Below are 21,507 nucleotides of genomic sequence, written 5' to 3'. Positions count from 1 at the left end.
CTAGTAAGTGTCAAATGTCTGAGACCGGTTTTGAACTCAGGTCCTCCTGAATCCAGGGCCAGTGCTCTGGAAATATTTCTTTTGATGCTATTTTGTAATATAGCTTCTATGCTATATTCTTGTAACTCACAAATAGACTTGGAAATGGTAATTGAGTTGTGTACATTCTGTCTGTCCCTCTTGAAATGATACAAAGTTTAAAACAGTAATATAAACCTTCCTGTTTAGTTATTATCTGATATGTACCCTGGTCTGTTTTAGGGTTCTGTCTAGTAAATTTTGCCATTTATTTCCACTGACAGAATAGCCAAGATTTTTCTCAGGGGAAAGAGAAAAACTTCAAAGTGAGATGTATGCCAAGACTTGTGAGAACCATGAAAGCCTCTGTGTAATTAACCTTTTTCTGTTTTTGTAGAGGAGGAATTAAAATTGAAAGATGAGAAGGTGAAAGTGGAGGAACCACCAAAAGAATCAGAAACTCTTCCTGTCCCCACTGCTGTAGAAGAGAATCCTGTGAAAATTGAGAAACCAGAAGAAAAGGAACTTGTGAAAACGCCTGTCATAGTGAAGCTAGAGAAACCTTCATTAGAGAATGAGGAGAAAAAGATCTCCAAAGAAGAAAGTGATTCTTTCAAGGAGAATGTTAAACCAGTTAAAGTGGAGGTAAAGGAATGCAAAGTGGAACCAAAAGATGTTAAAAGTAGCACAGAGAAAATGACTATTCATGAACCCGAACGATTAGAGATTGGCATTAAGCCTCTTCCAGAAATTATGGAGAAGTCAACAGAAGAAACTGAAAAATTAAAAAATGACCAGCAAGCAAAGATACCCTTGAAAAAACGTGAGATTAAATTGACTGATGATTTTGACAGCCCAGTCAAGGGACCTTTGTGTAAATCAGTGACTCCAACAAAAGATGCTTTGAAAGAGGAGGTGAAACCTGAGGAAGAGATTTGTAAGCGAATTCCCACAATCATGGCTCTGTGTCCTGAGGGGAAACAGCTAGTCAATGGAGAAGTTAGTAGTGCAAGGAATAAGACAGAGCAACTAGATACCAAGCTCTTTAGTCTAAAAGAAGGGGGTAGTCACCCATCCAAGGAGAAAAATGGCTTGGTGGTGGACAATGGGGCAGAATCCTTGATGGCTCTAAATAAGAGCATGAAAACAAGTGAATCTGGGAAAGATGGAGAGGGCCCTACTCAGAGAGGGCAAGGAGTAGAAGAACCTGGTCCTCCAGAAACAGAAAAAACTGTTGAAGATACTTCTGAGATGGCAGAAGATCTTTCTTTGAAAACAGCTTTTTCCACCACTGAAGCCTGTGCCAAGAAAGTTGAAGAGAAATCCTCAGCCAAAAATAAGAAGGACAAACGGCCTCCACTCCTAGAATGTCTAGAAAAGTTAGAGAAGTCTAAGAAGACCATTCTTGAGAAGGACACATCAAAACTGAGTCCCATACCTGAAGAGATTGCAAAGAGCATTGTAGATCCAGAGAAGACACCATGCTCTCCAGGGGCGGCAGAGATCTCTCTAACTTCTGCTACCCCTGATTATCAGGAGAAGGCAACCTCTGAAAAAGATGGGTCAGATTCCAAAAATACAAAGCCCAGTGATAATAGCCATTCCCCAGAGAAAATGGACTCTGAGGTCCTCAAGGAGGAAGTGGAACTTGCCAAGGCTGGAGTTGATAAATTAGACAGTAGCCAGCCTTCTAAAATAGAAGACCCTTCAGAAACCAAGAAGGGAGCCACCACACAAAAAAGTAAACTTAAATATAAATTGGTTCCTGAGGAAGAAAACACTGAAACAGAAAATAAGGAAATAACATCTGAAAGGCAGAAAGAAGGCATTAAACTAACAATCAGGATATCTAACAGGAAGAAAAAGCCTGACTCTCCTCCAAAGGTTCTGAATACAGAAGTAAAGGAAGAGACAGAAAAGGAAGAAGAGAAAGTAACTCCTGCTCGAACTTTAAGAAGGTCGCCAAGAATATCTAGACCCACAGCAAAAGTGGCTGAGATAAGAGATCAAAAAGCTGATAAAAAACGAGAGGAGGAAGAGAAAGAAGACTCAACACCTGTTCAAAAACAGGACAAAAAGGAGAACTCGAGGAAGCCTGACAAGGATGGGAATTCTAAAGTCAACAAGGTAAAACTGTACGCGCGCTATTTTTATTCTAGGAATAGTTTCTTTTTTAGTTAGAAATATTTGCATCTTTGTGTGTCTACAATTCTTTTATTTGGATTGATAGGTGATACTTTAAAAGATACTTGTTTCTAGAAAATGAAGACATTCAACTAGATCTAAGGTCTTGTTCTAAATCCTTTCATTCTATGAACATGGTAACTTGGATGTCTTTTCTAGGCATCCTCAGAATGATACCAGTTCTTGGGTCGTATAAGATTTGATTCTTTTTTAAATATGATTTTAATATACTCTAGAAGCCAGGATTTTTCCCAGTTTGTAGTTCAGTGATTTAAAATACTAATCAGTATAACATAAATAGTTTAGATGTGCTCCCTTAAAGTTTGTTATTAATAGAATTTGGTGGCTTAATTGGAAGCATTAATTTTTATTTTAGAGTTTTCCCCTCATTTTTACACACATTCATCTTTTTTATAAAGTGGCAAAAAGATTTTTTCATTGTCATCTTTCCTGTTACATTGACATAAGGAACATAAAGTAACTCACAAAATATACATGTTCTTTTCTTTCTATTAGAATCTTTTGCACTATGCTCATAGATCTACAGTGTAGAATATGTCATGTGATAGTAATATAAGAGTTATAGAATATGCATCAAATTGACTGTTTTGTTTTCTGTTCTGTAAATAAACAGAATTTTAAACTGTCCTTAAATATCATCCGCTTTGTCATATGACAATTAGTTGAAGGAATTAGAAGTAATTTGCCTAGAGAAAAGGCCTTAGGAGGAACATAATTGCTATCTACAAATATTTGAATAGCGGTCTTGTGGAAAAGGGAGTAGACTCCAGAAAGCAGAACTAGGTTGGAATCTAGAGAATGTAAGTTACTTTGAGATAAATTTTAGCTCACTCTGAGGAAGAATTTTTTAATCATCAATTAAATAAACATTTGTCAAGCACCTAATATGTGCAAAGTGCTGATTGCCCCACGTCTCCTTTCTTGAGAATGAGTTCCCCAGGATCAAAAATATTCAAGTAGAGGTTGGATGTTTTTTTTCTGGTATTCTGTGAAAAGTATTCATGTCTCAGGTAGAGTAGGAAGAGATGATTTCTGGAGTCTCCTACAACTCTGCAATTCTATAATTCACTTCAAACTTATTTACATTTTTTAAAATTCCCTTTAATTTCTAATTCAGAATATTTTTATAACAACAATTTGTGGATCAGTGATCCATATTTAGTGTTATAAGATAAACACACTCCCACTTTCAATTTTATCCTAGATGAAATCCAAGAGTAAAGTCCGGTGGACGGGTTCTCGAACACGTGGTCGATGGAAATATTCTAGCAATGATGAAAGTGAAGAATCTGAGAGTGAAAAATCATCTGCAGAGTCAGAGGAGGAGGAAGAAAAGGAAACTGAGGAAGCTGTGCCAGCAGATGATGATGAACCATGCAAGAAATGTGGCCTTCCCAATCATCCCGAACTAGTATGTGCCTGCTATAAATTCATCCTCTAAAGTATCTAAGGAAGAACCCTTTCTGTTGTATTTGGGGCATAGGGAGTCATACAGTTTGCCTAGAGTGTAGAATACCTGGATGGTAAGAAGAGGATGTAAGACTACTTAAGGTGGGGGCAGCTAGGTGGCGAAGTGGATAGAGCACTGGCCCTGGAGTCAGGAGGACCTGAGTTCAAATCCGGCCTCAGACACAACACTTACTGGCTGTGTGACCCCGGGCAAGTCACTTAACCCCAATTGCCTCACCCCCCCCCCCAAAAAAAAAAAAGACTACTTAAGGTAAGATGGTGCCAGTTAGTCAGGGGATTTGGAGACTCCTCTAAGAAGGTTGAATTTATTTGCTGTAAGACATTGATGGGTTTTGAGCAAAAGAATGTTGTAACCAGATCTCTACATTAAGAAAATTACTCAGGCAATTAGTGAAGGAAAAATTGGATAAGGAAAAGAAGGCAGAAAGATCTGTTGTAGGGCTATTACTATAGTCCACGTGGAAAGTAATGAGGGTCTATGTAGAACAATTTGGGTATAAAGAGAAGAGGGCCATAATTTACTTAGCCATTCCATCAAATTTAGTGAATATTCTTGGTGAAGACAGTAAATACCAAACAACAGTAAAGCAAGATATTCCACAACAGAATTGTGTCACTTTTGCAGTATAGGTGGTGTACTATGAGAGAACCAGAAGATTCTTCATTTATGCTCTCAAATGTAGATTCTTTGGATGATTTGGTGGTGTGGGGTGGCAATGAGGGTTAAGTGACTTGCCCAGGGTCACACAGCTAGTAAGTGTCAAGTGTCTGAGGCCAAATTTGAACTCAGGTACTCCTGAATCCAGGGCCAGTGCTCTATCCACTGTGCCACCCAGCTGACCCTGGATGCTTTTTAAGGTTAAACTCAAGATATTTATTTCAGTGTTGTAAAATTACATTATGGAGGAACAGCAGTAATAGTAATAAATTTGCCATGATAAGCACATGATGTTTGAGAAATTCGCATGAAGACGGATTCCAGCATCTTCTGTCCAATGCCTGAATACCTCTGTAGTCGAGGATGAGGAAAGTGGTAAAGCTACCGTTGCCTTTTTCCTTGTCATTTTTCTGGCAAGTGTTTAACTTACTGTGGGGAGTGGCTACAGCCCTGAGAGCAGAATCCATGAAATGCTTATACTAGGCAAATGGTTGCTGATTCAGTAAGTTTTGAGGGCTCGCCATATTCAAGAGGTGTACATTAGAGTTCTCCCTGAAGAATTAAGTCCTTGAGTATTTGCTTCTGACAGAGTGCTTTGGACACTGCCCTTTTTTCCTCTACACCAGGGACAAAGATGGAGAAATGTTTACAAGACAGCACCCTCATGAGTACATAATATATTTTTTCATTCTAATAAAAATAATCTTGACAACCACCCAAATGATTTGTTATCCTGAAATTTTATAAATAATGCATTGAAGCAGTGTGTGTGTGTGTGTGTGTGTGTGTGTGTGTGTGTGTGTGAGAGAGAGAGAGAGAGAAAGAAAAGTAGAAAGAGCACTGAATTTGGAATCAGAGGCCCTGGGTTCCAGTTCTATCTCCAGAGCTTTCTCTGTGATCTTGGGCAGGGTATGGAACTTCCCTAGGTCACAGTTTCCTCATCTGTGAAATTACGTTGAACTACAGGCCCTGCTGACTTCCCTTCCAGAACTCGGGAGCATTTAATAAGATCTTCCTTTGTGCCTGGTGCTAACAGTGTAAACAGAGCAAAAGAAATAGTCCCTAGTCACAAGGAGCTTGTCTTCCAGTGAGGTTTGCAAAAGGATATACATATATTATCTCATTTGTTCTGTCACATTGGTGATGTTACCAATAAAATTAGAATTAAATACATTAACAACAATTTTTAACTGAAATTTGTGTTGTGAAAGTATTCCTTGTGATGAGATTTGCTCTGTTGTTTGTACAGTCAGTAAAATGGTTTGGGGGGCAGCTGGGTGGTGCAGGGGATAAAACGCCAGCCCTGGATTCAGGAAGACCTGGGTTCAAATCCGGCTTCAGACACTTGACACTTACTAGCTGTGTGACCCTGGGCAAGTCAACCGCCATTGCCCCGAGGGAAAATAATAATAATTTTTAAAAAGAATAATATCTACCTTGACTATTGAATAGGTTGTGATGACTACATAACATAATATTCAACATATGTGAAAGTGCTTTAGAGCACTGTAACATGTAAGATATTATATTCTATTATATTTAAAGCAAAGAAACTTTAAGTAAAACCCACATTCAATCCATTTTACTTTTTTTTTTAATGGGCAATGAGGGTTAAGTGATTTGCCCAGGGTCACACAGCTAGTAAGTGTCAAGTGTCTGAAGCCTGATTTGAACCCAGGTCCTCCTGAATCCAGGGCTGGTGCTTTATCCACTGAGCCACCTAGCTGCCCTGATATTATTCTTAAATAAAAATCACATCAGTGCTCTGAATCTTAGTTTTACAGATGAGTAAACTGAGGCTCAGGAGGATTTAAATAACCTGAATTTAATTCAGCAAGCATTTAGTGCCTCCTTTGAGGAAGCCACTGCTCTACACTGGAGATAGCAAGATGAAAAACAGTCCTCACCCTAAATGGAGCTTACCAGCCATTTGAGATATGGTCTCTCCGTAAATAAGTTTGCTATGAGAATCAAAGGGTATTTCTAGGAAAATTTGAGGAGGCCAATAAATTGCTACAGAGTTTACTGGTCCATAAGTTTAGAAGGCTGTTCCCATGGTGAGTACTCAGTAGAGAAGCTTCAGGATAGTGGTCTAATTTTGCATCAAGAGAAACAAAGTACAATAAATTAAGTTGGCGCCTTTAGTGCTCATTTGGGATCAATTATACTTGCCTCCAGTGAGTAGTTTCTTACAGGTTTGTCTTACATTGATGATTCTAACTTCTTTAAAAGATATCAGGAAATTGAGGCTCTCTTGGACACACACTGAAGGGGCTAGTAAATGACAGAGGTAAGACTAGAAATCCAGTCTTCTCTTTCAGTCAGTGCTCTCATCTTAAACCACATTGCCCCCGAATGACTCAGTCACAACTTCGAATGCATTTTCCTGTTAAAACAATGTTGTAAATAGTACTTAGAGCCATAGGCCTATACTCTGCTAAAGCCTATAATGCACATTAATTGGAGCGCCAACAGCATGCCTCAAAAAACCAGTGCAATCTGTGGTGGAAAGCACCCTACACCATACAATATATCCATCTGAAAAATGGAGATGATACTTTTACTTCTTATCTCACAGGGGTAGAGTGAGGAAATACTGTGCAAAAGTTAAAGCACTGTATAAATGTGAGCTATTATTGTTATGAACTGTAATCATTTTCCTAAATCAGTACTCTGGAAGCATAGGCTGTGAGACGGATTTGGAAGAAGACAAAGAAGAGACTTTCCTCTTTTCCAGGGAATGAGGGTAGTCTAATGGAAAAAATGTTAAGTAGGCTTTATCATCTTCCTTTCCCTCACATTTATCTCCTGCCTCCAAATACACCTGTCTCCATTTTCTACAGGCACTCAAGCTGCATGCTTCCCTTGAGTCTGAAGACTTGGATTTGCATGAGGTTTCTCCTGTCACATTAACACTGAACCTCTTTCCTCATTTTAAAACATAAGTTATAATACTTGGATTAGTGTGAGAAAGTGTTTTGTAAACTGTAGCACCCTGTAAATGTGAGCTTCATAGCTAACCTGGGATTTGAGGAAAAATTAAAATTCTGAAAGACTTTGAAGAGTATGGAAATAGAGTACTGCAGGGAAAAGCAGTTGTCCTGAAGGCCAAGCTATTTCAATTAAAACCCTTGTTCTGTCACTAACTTGTCATATAACCCTGGGGAGGTCATTTTTCCTATCAAAGTCTCAGTTTTATTGTATATAAAAAGTTAGGAGTTCAAATAGATGATCTCATAGGTTCCTCCAAGCTATGATTTTATCTTTTCTAAAAATGTAGCAATTTAATCTTTCCCATAGAATTAGGGTGACATTCATCTGTTTTTTTATTTCCAGATTCTTTTGTGTGACTCATGTGACAGTGGATACCATACAGCTTGCCTCCGACCGCCTTTGATGATAATTCCTGATGGAGAGTGGTTTTGTCCTCCATGCCAACATGTATGATGACCTTTGTTATTTTTTTTACTCATTATGTAATCTGTGTTTTTAGATTTAAATTAATAACATTTGACATTTATATAGTATCTTTTATCCTCAAAGTAATCTGTAAACACTGTCTTGTACAGATTTCTCACAGAAACCGATGGATTATCAAAAATAACATCCCTTTAAGAAGCTATATTTTTTCTGAAGCAACCCTCTCACTCACTCTGTCCCAGCTCTCTTCATTTATATATAACTTTTAAATTTGGCTTTATTTTGATTTGTATTTGCCTCAGACCTACACACCTGCTTCAACTTTAAATTGAAGCAAGTAAATATTTTATATTTTCATTCTTTTGTTTCATTCTCCTTTTGTTTTCTACCTCTGCTTGCTAATAGTATTGTAGTAGTTTTTTGTTGTTGTTCTAGGAGAGATAAAAATGTGACTTCTTTTAGATGTTTATCCAAATGAGTTTCTTTGCAGTACTGAAGGGATGAGATATAAAACTTTATGTGGGGTCCCTACTCTTCTGCTCCTTACCAAGTGTAATAAGACCTTATAGCCTGGCTTTGTTTTACAAATTAATGACCTTTTTGTATTACTCAGTGAAGTAAAGTTGCTGCATCTACATACACCTTTATCAGTTCAGTATGGATCAATTCTGTTTTAACTTAGCATCCATTTTTTTGTGGTATTTCAGTTTTTCTTTTCTTTATCTCCTTTTCTACACATGTTGGCTCCAGTATGAATCCCTGCCAGTAATCTGTGTAAGAAGTATGTGTCCCTGCATAACTGATCATTAGCTATTATCCCAAAGTGCTTCACTTCAGAGAATTAGAGCTTGTGTTGAGTTCAATAGAACTCTGGGCCTTTAGTTTTTCTGTCCCAGTATTTCACTATTCTTATGTAACATGCTGTGCTTTATTAGCTCTTCTGTCATCAACATCACTTAGAAATATCAGATTATTTGTCCAAAGTGTTTTCCTCATCTAGAAAATCTACACTTTATCTATTTTTCCTTACAGAAACTTCTCTGTGAGAAGCTAGAGGAGCAATTGCAGGATTTGGATGTTGCCTTGAAAAAGAAGGAGCGTGCTGAACGAAGGTACTAAAGGTTGTATGGGGATGTTCACATTGATTCATCCCACAAAAGTTCAAATCAACTAGTAAAGAGTTCTTGAGGGTCCATTATGTGTCCAGCAATGTGGAGGGTAAAGGAGAATATAAATCTTACCTATCTTAAACTGTTTTGAAGGAGTTACCCATACTAGTATGAGGATGAATAAATGAGTGAATATATAGGTAACCTCCAAATATAATATAAGTAAAGTTCACTGTGAAGATGCCATATGATTGCATAGGAGTGGTTGTAGGTTGTCCATTGACTATACCAGTAGAATATATGCTATAGCATGTTTTGCCAGACTAGAAAATGTCAGATCCAGACATGGTAATGAAGTGTTTGTAGATGTATACAGAGAAGCATATCACCAATAGGTTGATCACTTGGTGAGGAATTCTTTGGCTAAGGCAACCCATGAAACAAAAAAAAGTAGAAAATGGCCCCTAGTCCTTCTACTTGTGCTGCTTCAAAGTTGGTAGCAGAGCATTAGAAAATAGGACAGAGGATACTAAGAACTACACAGTCTTTAGACCATCAATAAACTACCGTTAGTTCTCATTAAATGTAAGGTCTAATGACCATTGTGTAGTCATAACACAAGAACGGGGACACTTAATCTTCATAGTGTCATAAAACCCTTTGGCAGTCAGTCTGGTGAAGCCTGTATATCCCTTCTCAGAATGATATTTTTAAAAATATACAATAAAGTACATAGGACTAAAGAAAGCCAATTATATTGAAATACAGGTATAAAAAGATTTTAAAATCCCAAGGTCACAGACTTCAAAGTAAGAACTCTTGTACCAGATGAACATAATCTTGCCAGTTTTGAGATATGCTCAACAAAACCAGAATGCCAAAGGAAGTTAAATCTAAATGGAAGGACACCTCCAGCTTCTCCTTGGAAAGGCAAAGAGAGGAGCTAACAGTGAGTTTTAGTACGCATCCAAAGTCGACAAGAAACACAACTTTATTGGATGTTTTGTCCTTTCATTTTACAGTGTTCATGAAAAGTATTTTCAGTCAAACCAGCATGCAAATAGTTACAGTTTATGTGCCAGTATCTGTTGCAGTGGATGAAGAAGTTGAGAAATTATACAAAGAGCTTTAAAAGCCCCTCCAGATTAAATTAACATATAATATGATGCTTCATGACTTCAATGTGAAGGTGGGTATAGGTGAGGACAGCAAAAGCTATATTGGAAAATTTGATCAAGAAGTTAATGAATGAGAAAGACCAAACATCTTTAAATTTGTAGATATAAACTCATATGTATGCAGTTATGAACATTATAAAATATCAGAAGGCACTGGACATGTTGCACAGGAAGGAACATGACAAGAAATAAATTGTATTTTGCCATCATTACTGATGTGGGAGTTATTTTTTAAATCAGCTATAGATCACTGATTTGTTAGAGCAAAGATCAAAATTAATAATAAAACTAGAAGAAAGAATAAAAATGAGGAAAAAAAAAGATCTAACCTGGTCTGATTAAACATATTATTGACTAATATAAATCAGCTTTCAAAATGAGAAGACCACAGAACCCAAAAACTTTGTTAGTAAGCACCTGACCTGGAATGGCAGCCAAGGACAACTCTGATTCAAAATATAAACTCAATTATAAAAGCTAAGGGAGAAGGCTAGTGGAACGTTATGAGCCTAAGACAAGAGTGAGAAACAGTGGAGGGAAGAACCAGTTTAAAAGAAAGCAAAATCCTCCTGAGGATTTTGAAAGATGAAAATGGAAATACAATAAACAAACAAAATGGGAAAGATGTGTAAATATCTTCACCATCTCAAGAACAATGCAGCCACCACATTTGGATTCCAGCATCACAGTCCCAGATATGATTTTAGTGGAAGTGGAATTGAAGAAAACTAATACGGGAAAAGTTGAACCAAGGAGGCCTGTGACTGGAGATAACACAGTTGTGATGATGTTGAAGGATAGATTCTTGAGCATTGTAAAGAGGGAAGATACCAATGATACGGAAACTGAATAGGTATGAGCTTCTGTCTACAAGAAAAAAATATGAGACATTACAGTTACACCCCCCAAAAATGACAAGAGTACATTAATAAGTACTGACCAATATATGTTTTCCTATCTATATAATATTATTTTGAGAATAATCCACAAGTGTGAACAATGTCTTTGCTGAAGGCATTAGAAGAGCATAAGCACGGGGCAGCTAGGTGGTGCAGTGGATAGAGCACCAGCCCTGGAGTCAAGAGGACCTGAGTTCAAATCCGGCCTCAGACACTTGACACTTACTAGCTGTGTGACCCTGGGCAAGTCACTTAACCCCAATTGCCTCACCCCCCCCCCCAAAAAAAAGAAGAAGAGGAGCATAAGCATACTTTCATAGTATAGAAGATCCCACCATGCTAACTGTTGAGTCAAACAGTATTTCCTTCAATAGAGGGGGGGAAATATCACCTTAAAGACTCTCTTCTAACAAAAAAGATAGGTGTGTTCAACAGCCCTTTGATCATTAATATTAAATGAGGCATAAAACTGGAATTAACCACTTTCCTGGATCAAGCAAAAGTTGCAGTTTTGCTTCCTGTTTCATTGCCCAGCTGAAACTCCTCTCTGCCAAGTGACTGATGATCTCTTAATTGCCAAACTCAATGGCCATGGTTCTCATTCTTCACCTTTGTGCAGCATGAGACATTGTCGCCCACTGTGACCTCCTATATACAGTTATCCCTTCTACATTGCAACTTTCCCCATTGCAGTTTCGATATATCACAGATTAACATAGGAAATTAAATGAGAATTTCGAGGACTTTTGCAGAAGCCACAGACCACACAGAAAATTTAGAAACTCAGAAATGCATTACATAAATATATATGTAGGCCATCAATTAATTTTATTTTTAATACCATAATAATTAAGATTTCTTCTCTGGTATGAAGGGAGGGCCAAAAATTTTACATGGATTTTCCAGATGATAGGGGCACCATGCCGGTAATCCCCAAGATGTGGAAGGGATAACTGTACTCGTTGGCCTTTAACGACAAGCCTGTCTCTTTATTCTCCTTTTACCTCTACTCAGTCTAATTTGCTGCCTCATCATATGCCACTTAAGAGTGATTGTTACTGTAGTTTCTGTTCCTGTCCTAGTCTCTACCATTTTAGTCTTGTATCACCAATTGCCCATTAGACATTTCAAATTGGATATCCTGGAGACTCAGAGTTCATTCTTTTCTGCTTTCTCCCTTACAAACTTTCAAATTTGTCTGAGGCATCTCCATTTCTCCAGTCCACCAGGGTTTGCAATTTCAGCATCACCACTCCTTTAGTCTCTCAGCTTTGTAACTTTGGCATTATCCTCCACTCCTCATTTTCCTCCAGTCAGTCATTAAACATTTATTAAGCTCCTGCTATGATACAGGCTTTGTGTTACATGCTGAGGATACAAAATCTTTATTTCATGTAACCAGTACCTTAATTGAAGCCCTCATCATTTCTCCCTTTGAGTCTTGAAAACAGACTCCTAATTGGTCTCCCTACCTCAAGTTTCTCTCTGCTCTTGTCAGTCCTACCCACTGCTGCCAAAATAATTTTCACAAGTGCAAATCTAAATGTCTTGCCCCTCCCCCTGCCAAGAAACCCCAATAATAACACTCCGTAGATTCTCTTTTTTTATATAGGATAAAATATAAGCTTTATTTAGCTTTAAAAGCTGTTTGTAATATAGTCCCAACCTGTTTTTCCAGCTTTTTTCATCTTACCTTACTTCTCATATTTCTCATCCAGGCAAACTTACTTCTCTCTTTTCCTCTTACCCAACCCTGCACTTCCCTTCACCATGCCTTTGCATTGACTGTTCTTCATGCCTAAAATGCTCTTCTTCTTCACTTCTACCTCATAGAATCCTGATCTTCCTTCAATATTTAGCTCATGCCCTACCTTCTACCTAAAGACTTTCTTGATTCCCTCAACTTGCTAGTGTGCCCTACTCCTTCCACTACCTCTTACTTATTTTTATTGACTCTCTTGATATTTATTTGTTATGTACTTATATAAACACTTACTGTTTCTCTTTGAGAATAGCGATCATTTCAGTCTTTTTTATTTGTATTCCAGCATAGTGCCTAGCTCACTTAATAAATGCTTCATTTAAAAAAGATATCTTTTGTTTTTCTATCATCTACATTTCCTACTTTTTTCCTTCTCTTTCCTCTCCCAGAGAGCCATCCCTCATAATAAATAATTTAGGAAAAAAGAAGAAAGAAAGCTTAATAAGACTAACCAATAAGTCAGAGTACTTTCAGATTATAGGTTAATAAAATGTTCCACACTCTTGGGTCACCACGCCCCCTCACTTCTACAAAAAAATGGGAGGAGGCGTTATCTCTTCTTTGACATTAAGCTTATTCATTATAACTTAATAATATTCATTTTTACTTGTTATTCTTTCCATCTATAGCATTGTATTCCTTGTACATATTGTTTTCCTGATTCTGATTATTTTGCATCAGTTCATATAAGGTTTTACAAGCTTCTCCATATTCACATACCACAATTTGTTTAGTCATTGTCCAATTGGTGGACATCTATTTTGTCTGCAGTTCTTTGTTACCACAAAAAGTGCTGTTGTCAGTATTTCAATGAATGTTAAAAGTTAAAAGGTAGGGGCAGCTAGGTGGCGCAGTGGATAGAGCACCGGCCCTGGAGTCAGGAGTACCTGAGTTCAAATCTGGCCTCAGACACTTGACGCTTACTAGCTGTGTGACCCTGGGCAAGTCACTTAACCCCCATTGCCCCGCCCAAAAAAAAAAAGTATCCATGTACCACTCCTTATGCTGTATGCCTCAACATGAAATCTTTTGAGTCAGAGCTCATGGGCATTTTAATCAATTTTATTCACATAATTAAACATAGATTTCTACCTCATCTGAGTGGGCTCATGGAGGGAATAACATTCACACCCAATTGGGAGGAGTAATCTATTTAATCCTACAGGAAAGTAGGAGGGGAAGAGGATAAGGAAGGAAGGATGAAAAAAGAAAGGGAGTGCAGAATGGGGGAGGGGACAGTCAGAAGTAAAACACTTTTGAGGAGGAATAGGTTAAAAGAAGATGGAAAACAGTAAATATCATGGGAAGGGAATAGGCTAGAGGGAAATAGTTATGATGATTTATTATAATGGCAAAATATATGGTACCTACTTTGCTGGGCTATTAGGAAGAAAATTCTCTGTCAAGTTTAAGGTACTATATACAGGTTATAATGAACAGGATACTATCAGAAAAACCTGGAAAGACCTACATGAACTGAAGCAGAGTGAAATGTACTGTGTACAAAATAACAGGGGGCAGCTAAGTGGCGCAGTGGATAAAGCACCGGCTTTGGATTCAGGAGGACATGAGTTCAAATCTGGCCTCAGACACTTGATACTAACTATCTGCGTGACCCTGGGCAAGTCACTTAACCCTCACTGCCCCACCAAAAAAAAAAAGGCTCCCAAGCCTCCATTTGGGGCAGCTAGGTGGCGCAGTGATAGAGCACTGGCCCTGGCCCTGGATTCAGGAGGACCTGAGTTCAAATTCGACCTCAGACATTTGACCTTACTAGCTGTGTGAACCTGGGCAAGTCACTTAACCCCAATTGCCTCACTCCCCCCCCAAAAAAAATGGAATCCAAAATTATTAATAAAAATATTTATTACTTAAAAAAACCAAATAAACAAAATAACAGCAATAGTGTAAGATGATCTACTGGGAAGCATGTGATTATTTTCAGCAAGGCAATGATCCGATATAACCCTGAAGGACTTATGAAAATTGCAACCCATCTACAGAGAAAGAACTGATAGTATCTGAAAACAGATGGAAACACATTTTTTTTTTTAATTTTCCTCTTTGACAATTCCTCAATCTGAACTTTTGGGTTTTTTTTACTGTTTTCTCTCACAACCTAGCTAATGTGGGAATGTTTTCCATGACTACTCATGTAGAACTTATTTTGAATTGCTTGAGTTTTAGTGGGTGGGAGGTGGGAATGGAGGAGGAAGAGAAGTTGGAACACAAAGTTTTTAAAAATTGGTGTTGAAATTTGTTTTTACATATATTTTGGAAAATAAAATTCTGTTCAATACAAAAAAAAATAGATTTCTAGAATGGCTGTTTCTAGTTAATTCAAAGCTTCACCAGCAATGCATTTGTATTCTTATCTTTCCATAACCCCTCCAAAGCTATCTCCATCTTTTGTCATCTTTTCCTGTGACTTGCTGTGCAGTTAAACCTCAGCATTTAATTGATTTTCAGTTTGCTTATATTAGCATTTTAGAGCATTCTTTCATGTGATATCAATTATTTATAGCTCTTTTAGACAAAAGAATCTGTCTCTACCCCAGGCTTCTTCTATGTCTTGGGGTTGGGTTGGATTTGACCCAGATGAGATTTGATGAAATCTCTCAAGGAGACTTTGCCTTTGAGTGGGGGAAAAGAGAGGATTAAGAATTAAGGGGAGGGGCAGCTAGGTGGTACAGTGGATACAGCACTGGCCCTGGAGTCAGGAGGACCTGAGTTCAAGTCCAGACTCAGACACTTGACACTTACTAGCTGTGTGACCGTGGGCAAGTTACTTAACCCCAATTGCCTCACCAAAAAAAATTTAAATTTAAAAAAAAAAGAATTAAGGGGAAGTCACTGGGTCCCCTAAGATATCAATTATTAATAATTTCTCACAGTTAAGAATTGATCCCTTGTCCATATCTCTAAAACATAGATGGATCTGCTTTTTTTTTATTGTATGATCTGTAATATTCAGGCCAATTTTGTATTTATATCCATTTTGTGCCTATTTGTATGGATACATTTTGAATTGTGAAATGTGATGTAAAATATTGGTCTAAACCTAATTTCTGTGCTACTGTTCCCTTTTACATGACATTTCTAATTGGCAGTTCTTTCCTGATTAATTTACATTTTAGCTTTTATAAAACACTGTTATGTTAAATTCAGTTACTTTATTTGCTTGAGATGCATGTATTTGCTTGCTATAGTCTTTAAATTAACTTTGATAGTATTGTAATCTTTATTATGTTCAGAATATGTGATTGCTGGTTGATTGAAGAAGGATTCAGTATAGATAGATAGTAAGGTCTTAATCTTTTTTTGAGGATGTCATTGTGCTGTTTTCATTGAGCCCTAGAATATTGCAGAGCCTCCTAGATAAGAGCCATAATCACTCAAAAGAATTTGACCTGACTTTCCACACAGGAGTAACCAGCTGTACAAGAATTGCCTATTTGCTATACCATACTGTGAAGCTGTATAAATAAACTTTAGAGTTTTAACATCTGTTCCCTATATCTTGGATAGTCACTTGAAGTAAACAGGGAGTTGAATTCTTCATTGAATGGCAAGACAACAAGCAGGCTGAACTTTGGGAAATAGTAATGTTCATGAGATTGTAGACTTAGAACTGAAAAGAACCTGGAAAGTTCAACCTCCCCACTTTACAGATGAAGAAATTAGCTAGAGAAGTTAAATAACTTGCTTTGGTCACTTAGCTTGAGGTGTGATTCAAATACAGTTCAGCTGGAGATTACCCAAAATACAACAGAAAAATCCATGCATGTGAGGCCTGAGCCTGTTGTGACACATTATAATGGAGGACTTAAAAAGGAATAGAGTAAATGAGCTACTGCCATGGTCATGTGGGGACAGTGACACTGTGCTTGTTCTGTTGGTATCCTCATAATGTCATGGGAATTCTAGCAAAACCTTTGGGATCTATGGTCAAAAATAAACTTATTGGAGAGCATGAATGAAACTCACTGAGGATAGACATGCATAGTTGAATTATATTATTGCATAGGATACTAAGATCCTTCGGCAAATTGGAGTATAATTATGCAAAGCTTTTAAAAAATTATATATATAATAAAACTTCAGTCTTTTTACACTTATTTCAAATAGTGATTTAATTTTATCATAATTCTTCAAATGATGTTTTTGTTGGCATATTTTATTACAAAATAATTATAAGCCATGTTTATGTTTTATATAAGCCAGATGTAAGGAGAAAGAACAACTTATATTAAGACCATTACTGTCCATGCCTTGCCAAAGTGAAACTACTTTCTTTTATTTTATAGTGAAACAAAGTACACACACAGTATAGCTTGTGGATTTGTTGTTGGGACCCCTGTCTTTCACCATGGCATCTTAGAGTTTATTTATTCTTTCTTAGTTACACTGATGTTTCCCTTATAACCTTTAATTAGACACAGGGAGGAATCATCCATTTAATGTACAACTTTAAGAAAAGTTTCTATTGTATGAGCTATTTTTTCAGCATAGCTTACATTGTCTTTCTACAGTGATAAAGTTGATCCCATGCATTGAATATTTATTTATGTATGCCTTGGAAAATGGATGTGCAGATATGCTTGTTGCATCTTTAAAGTCAGCTTTCTTCACTGAGGAGATGTGAAAATTTCAAATTGACCTTAATTTAGATAAGTAGGATTTGCCAGCAGGGGGAAGCAGAGTACATAAGATTTCTGAAGAGGTAACTATAAATTACAGGGCAGCATGCTCAGCTTCAGTAAAAGGAAGAAAATTCTAACAAATAGACTGGTGTAAAAATGGAATGAGTGGCTTCATAAAGTAATGAGTCTCCATCATTGGAGGTCATAAGTTTATAGAGGGAAGGAACACCATAAATTATCCAGTCATACTCCCTTATTTTACACATTAGAAAACTTGGGCCAGATTTATTAAGTAATTAATCCAGATTGCTACAACATGTAGCAATCCATGTAGCAAAACTAGGATTTGAACTTAGGTTTCTGACTCCACATTTTAGTCATCAGCCTTGTTATCGTTATCAGTAATAGCAAGAGCTAGCATTTGTTAAGTGTTTACTATATGACAAGCATTGTGCTAAATGCTTTATGTATATTATCTCATTTGATTCTTACAACAATCCTGAGAAGGAGGTACTGTGATGGCCACTTTATGCTTATGGAAACTGAGGTCAGCAGAAGTTAAGTGAATTGTCCAGTGTTAAACCGCTAGTAAGTATCTGAGGCTGCTTTGAAAGTTAGGTTTTCCTGATTCTAGGCCTATCCACAGTACACCTAGCTGCTAGAAGGTGTTTTAATTTGGGGGTGGGGGGGCAATGGGGATTAAGTGACTTGCTCAGGGTCACACAGCTAGTAAGTGTCAAGTGTCTAAGGCTAGATTTGAACTCAGGCCCTCCTGAATCCAGGGCTGGTGCTTTATCCACTGTACCACCTAGCTGCCCCCTTAATATTCTTTTTATTATACTACAATGCTTTTTCAAATAGAGGCTGGATAACCAATTGTCTGGACAGTTGTATAGTTGACATGTATAGGAAAAGGTGTAATTTTTATTCTGTATGGATTCAGAGGATAAAAATGGACAACTATGATTAACACTTCAGATAAGGGTGGCACTTGATGGCTGTTGAGGTTCCTTACAGTAAAATCAGAGTTTCTACAACTCAGTTTTCTCACCTTCATTTGTCTTACATCTTCACAACTTAGGCTGCAGGAAATAAAGAGGTAATATAGTATAATCAAATAAGCCCTAGAGACTGGTAGTTGGAAAATGGTGAGACTTTTCTCAGAGCTGATAGTTGCTCTCTGTGTTAACTTGGGCTACTTCTATGGAGTGTCCAAAAAAGTCTTAGTCTTTCTAATATGTAATCCTTTTGGTGCTTTTATCAAAAAATGGATTGATAGGGCTAATGAACTCTAAAATCCTTCCTAATATTAATAGATCAATGTATATCTGAACAGATATGATAGTTGAAACTGCAGACAAATTAGGATGTAAGACCATAGGACCAAGGATCAACCCTAAGGAAACATGCTCATTAAGTGAAGCAGCCAGACATAATGCCTATAGAGCCATCTTTATAGTCAGGAAGACCTGAGATCAGGCCCATGTTTTAAATGAGAAAAAAAAAAAATCAAATAGTAATCTTGTTCAATCAATAAAGACAGCGTATTGTTTATATTTGGTCTTAGTCATTAGTATCAAGTTAATGGTTTTTATATTGGTAGTTTCAAAAAATAACTCATGGTATTAACAATGTTTTCTTTAGGTAATTTTGTTTTGTTTCCTCTTTTTCTTTTTAAGGAAAGAGCGATTGGTATATGTGGGTATCAGTATTGAAAACATCATCCCTCCACAGGTAAGGAGATATACTTCTAATGGAAAGTAAAAATACTAATAATTTTCCTGAAAATCAATATACCTTGAGTTTAGCATGAAAGGTTGGGGGTTTTTTTTAAAATAATGCAGAATGCTTTTTTTTTTTTTAGAACCAAAATTTCAATACTTAAAAGTCTTAGCTGAAATGAAAAATAAGAGAATTTTACATGCCAAAAAAGCTATAAAACTAATAATATTAATCATCAGTGATGTGTTACATTTCTAGCTTTCTTACTTAGTTGTTTCCTCACCATATTAAAGTTCTTTCCCAGAAAATTAGATCATAATGAGGATTCTAAATAAGGTCAACTTAGAAAAAACAACATTATTTGCCTTATATATTCTGGGTTTTTTGGTTAATATTTAGGTTACATCAGTTATATGTCTGGATTTATTTCTTTCCTCATCTCTGACTAGCTTCCCTTATTTTGAGTCCCAAAGCCCGCCTTCTTATAGAAAGCCTTTCTTGGTCACCCTTAAAGCTAATCTGTTAGCTATTTCCAATATATGAAGTATATAGCTTCTTTGTACATAGTTTTGTCATGTTTTGGGCTTCTTGAGGGCAGGAACTTCTTTTTGCCTTTGAGTGTATCCTTAGTACTTAGCATGATACCTAGCACATAGGCACTTAACATATGCTTGTTGGCTCTACTTACTAAGTGACTGTTATTTGTAGAGCATGGGACTAAGCACTGGAGAACATGCAAAGTTTAGAGAAGTTATAAACCTTGTGCTAAGGTAGCGTGATCACATTAAGACTTGATAGGTACATTGCATAGATGCCAGACAATGCTTTCAGAGGTCCACTGGGGAAGATCACAAACAACTATGTCACTCCATGAAGTTGTTAAGTAAAAAGTAGCATTGAATTGGACTTTGAAAAATTGGTTGGAATTCAGGCAAATAGGAGAGGAGACCTTCTAGGCCAAGGGATTGGTAGGAATCTTTCTCTTTGTTATAGGCAGGAAAGAGTACTAGGTTCTAGAAACAGCTTGAGGAAGTTTCTCAAATGTGCAAGAAAATAACATAAGGTATGAAAAAATCCAACCATTCTGGAGAGCAATTTGGAGCTATGCCCAAAGGGCTATAGAACTGTACATACCCTTTGATCCAGCAATACCACTGCTAGGTCTATATCCCCAAAAACATCCCCCAAAAGAGAAAAAGATCTATTTGTAGAAAAAAAAAATATTTTTACCAGCTCTTTTTGTGGTGGCTAAGAATTAGAAATCAGAGGGGGGATGCCCATCATTTGAGGAATGGCTAAACAAGCTGTGGTATATGATGGTGATGGAATATTATTGTGGTATAAGAAATGACAAGCAGGATGATTTTAGAAAGGCTAAGAAAGATTTGTATGAACTGATGTATAGTGAAGTGAGCAGAACCAAGAGAACATTGTGCACAGTGACAACTATATTTGATGAAGAACTGTGAATGACTTAACTTTTCTCAGGAATACAATGATCCAAGATAGTTCCAAAGGACTAATGATGAAGCATAGTATTCACCTTCAAAGAAAGAACTAATATTGATTGAACACAGACTGTAGCATACTGTTTTTCACTATGTGCTTTTTGGTTAAGGACTAGCCTGGCCTGGTTAAGTTAAATAAAAGCTAATCATTATGTGGTTGCCTACCAGAGTGCTGAATTTTTTTAGTCAAAGCCACTCAGCAAAACAATTTATCTCCTAAGGCCCAGAAGGGAATTTCAGTTTGCATCTGTAAAAGGATGAAAAAATAAATCCATGGTATATTTGAAGTAAGAAGTAATGTGTATACAGACCTCACATTTGTTTTATCTTTTTGGGATGTCAGTACCCTGTTAAGACTGTAAGTAAAATTTCTTTTTGATCATTACCCACCTAATCAATACTTTGTTATTAAAACAGGAACCAGAATTAGCAGATGATCATGAAGAAAAGAAGAAAGATTCCAAAAAATCTAAACCACACTTTCTTGAAAGGAGGTCAACAAGAACAAGGAAGTGTATAAGTTATAGGTAGGAAATTTGTTTCCATGGTTTCAATGCAAGGGAAAAGACCTGAGAAAGACTTTTTTATTACAAAATTTGGTCAGTGTTCCTCCTACCTGTATATTAGCCATACGTAGCATAGTTGAGTGTTAGAGCTGGAAGAGACCTTCTAAGTCACTTACTCCAACTCCGTCATTTTAGAAAGGTGGGGAGAGAGTTGAGGCTCTGGGAGATTAAGTGACTTGTTCCTGGTCAGTCATTCTGGTAGTCACAATACCCATTAGAAGTCTGTCTTTATTCTGTGATCTCAAGTTCCTTGTTCTTTGTACTAATCCACATGCAACTTTAAAACTCTAAAGGATTTACATGCTGGTTATCTTGGAAAAGACCTATTAGATGAAGGGCCCACTGTTTT

The 21,507-nt window shown here is 37.0% G+C and overlaps 1 protein-coding gene across 2 annotated transcripts in view; it reads left to right on the top strand.

Annotated features, from left to right (window-relative positions):
• Positions 1 to 21,507, top strand: part of RSF1 (remodeling and spacing factor 1) — a 133,264-nt gene that overhangs the window by 89,386 nt on the left and 22,371 nt on the right. For both annotated transcript variants that reach the window (XM_043991533.1, XM_043991532.1), the window contains exons 6-11: positions 416 to 2,145; positions 3,428 to 3,634; positions 7,688 to 7,792; positions 8,804 to 8,883; positions 19,042 to 19,096; positions 21,010 to 21,119. In XM_043991533.1, coding sequence (XP_043847468.1) covers positions 416 to 2,145; positions 3,428 to 3,634; positions 7,688 to 7,792; positions 8,804 to 8,883; positions 19,042 to 19,096; positions 21,010 to 21,119 — 2,287 coding nt within the window. The remainder of the gene's footprint in view (positions 1 to 415; positions 2,146 to 3,427; positions 3,635 to 7,687; positions 7,793 to 8,803; positions 8,884 to 19,041; positions 19,097 to 21,009; positions 21,120 to 21,507) is intronic.

This window comes from Dromiciops gliroides, chromosome 3 (genome assembly GCF_019393635.1).
Source record: "Dromiciops gliroides isolate mDroGli1 chromosome 3, mDroGli1.pri, whole genome shotgun sequence".
NCBI classification, from domain to species: Eukaryota; Metazoa; Chordata; class Mammalia; order Microbiotheria; family Microbiotheriidae; genus Dromiciops; species Dromiciops gliroides.
The sequence above is the reverse complement of the archived record's forward strand: the minus strand, read 5'-3'. Positions and strand labels throughout refer to the sequence as shown.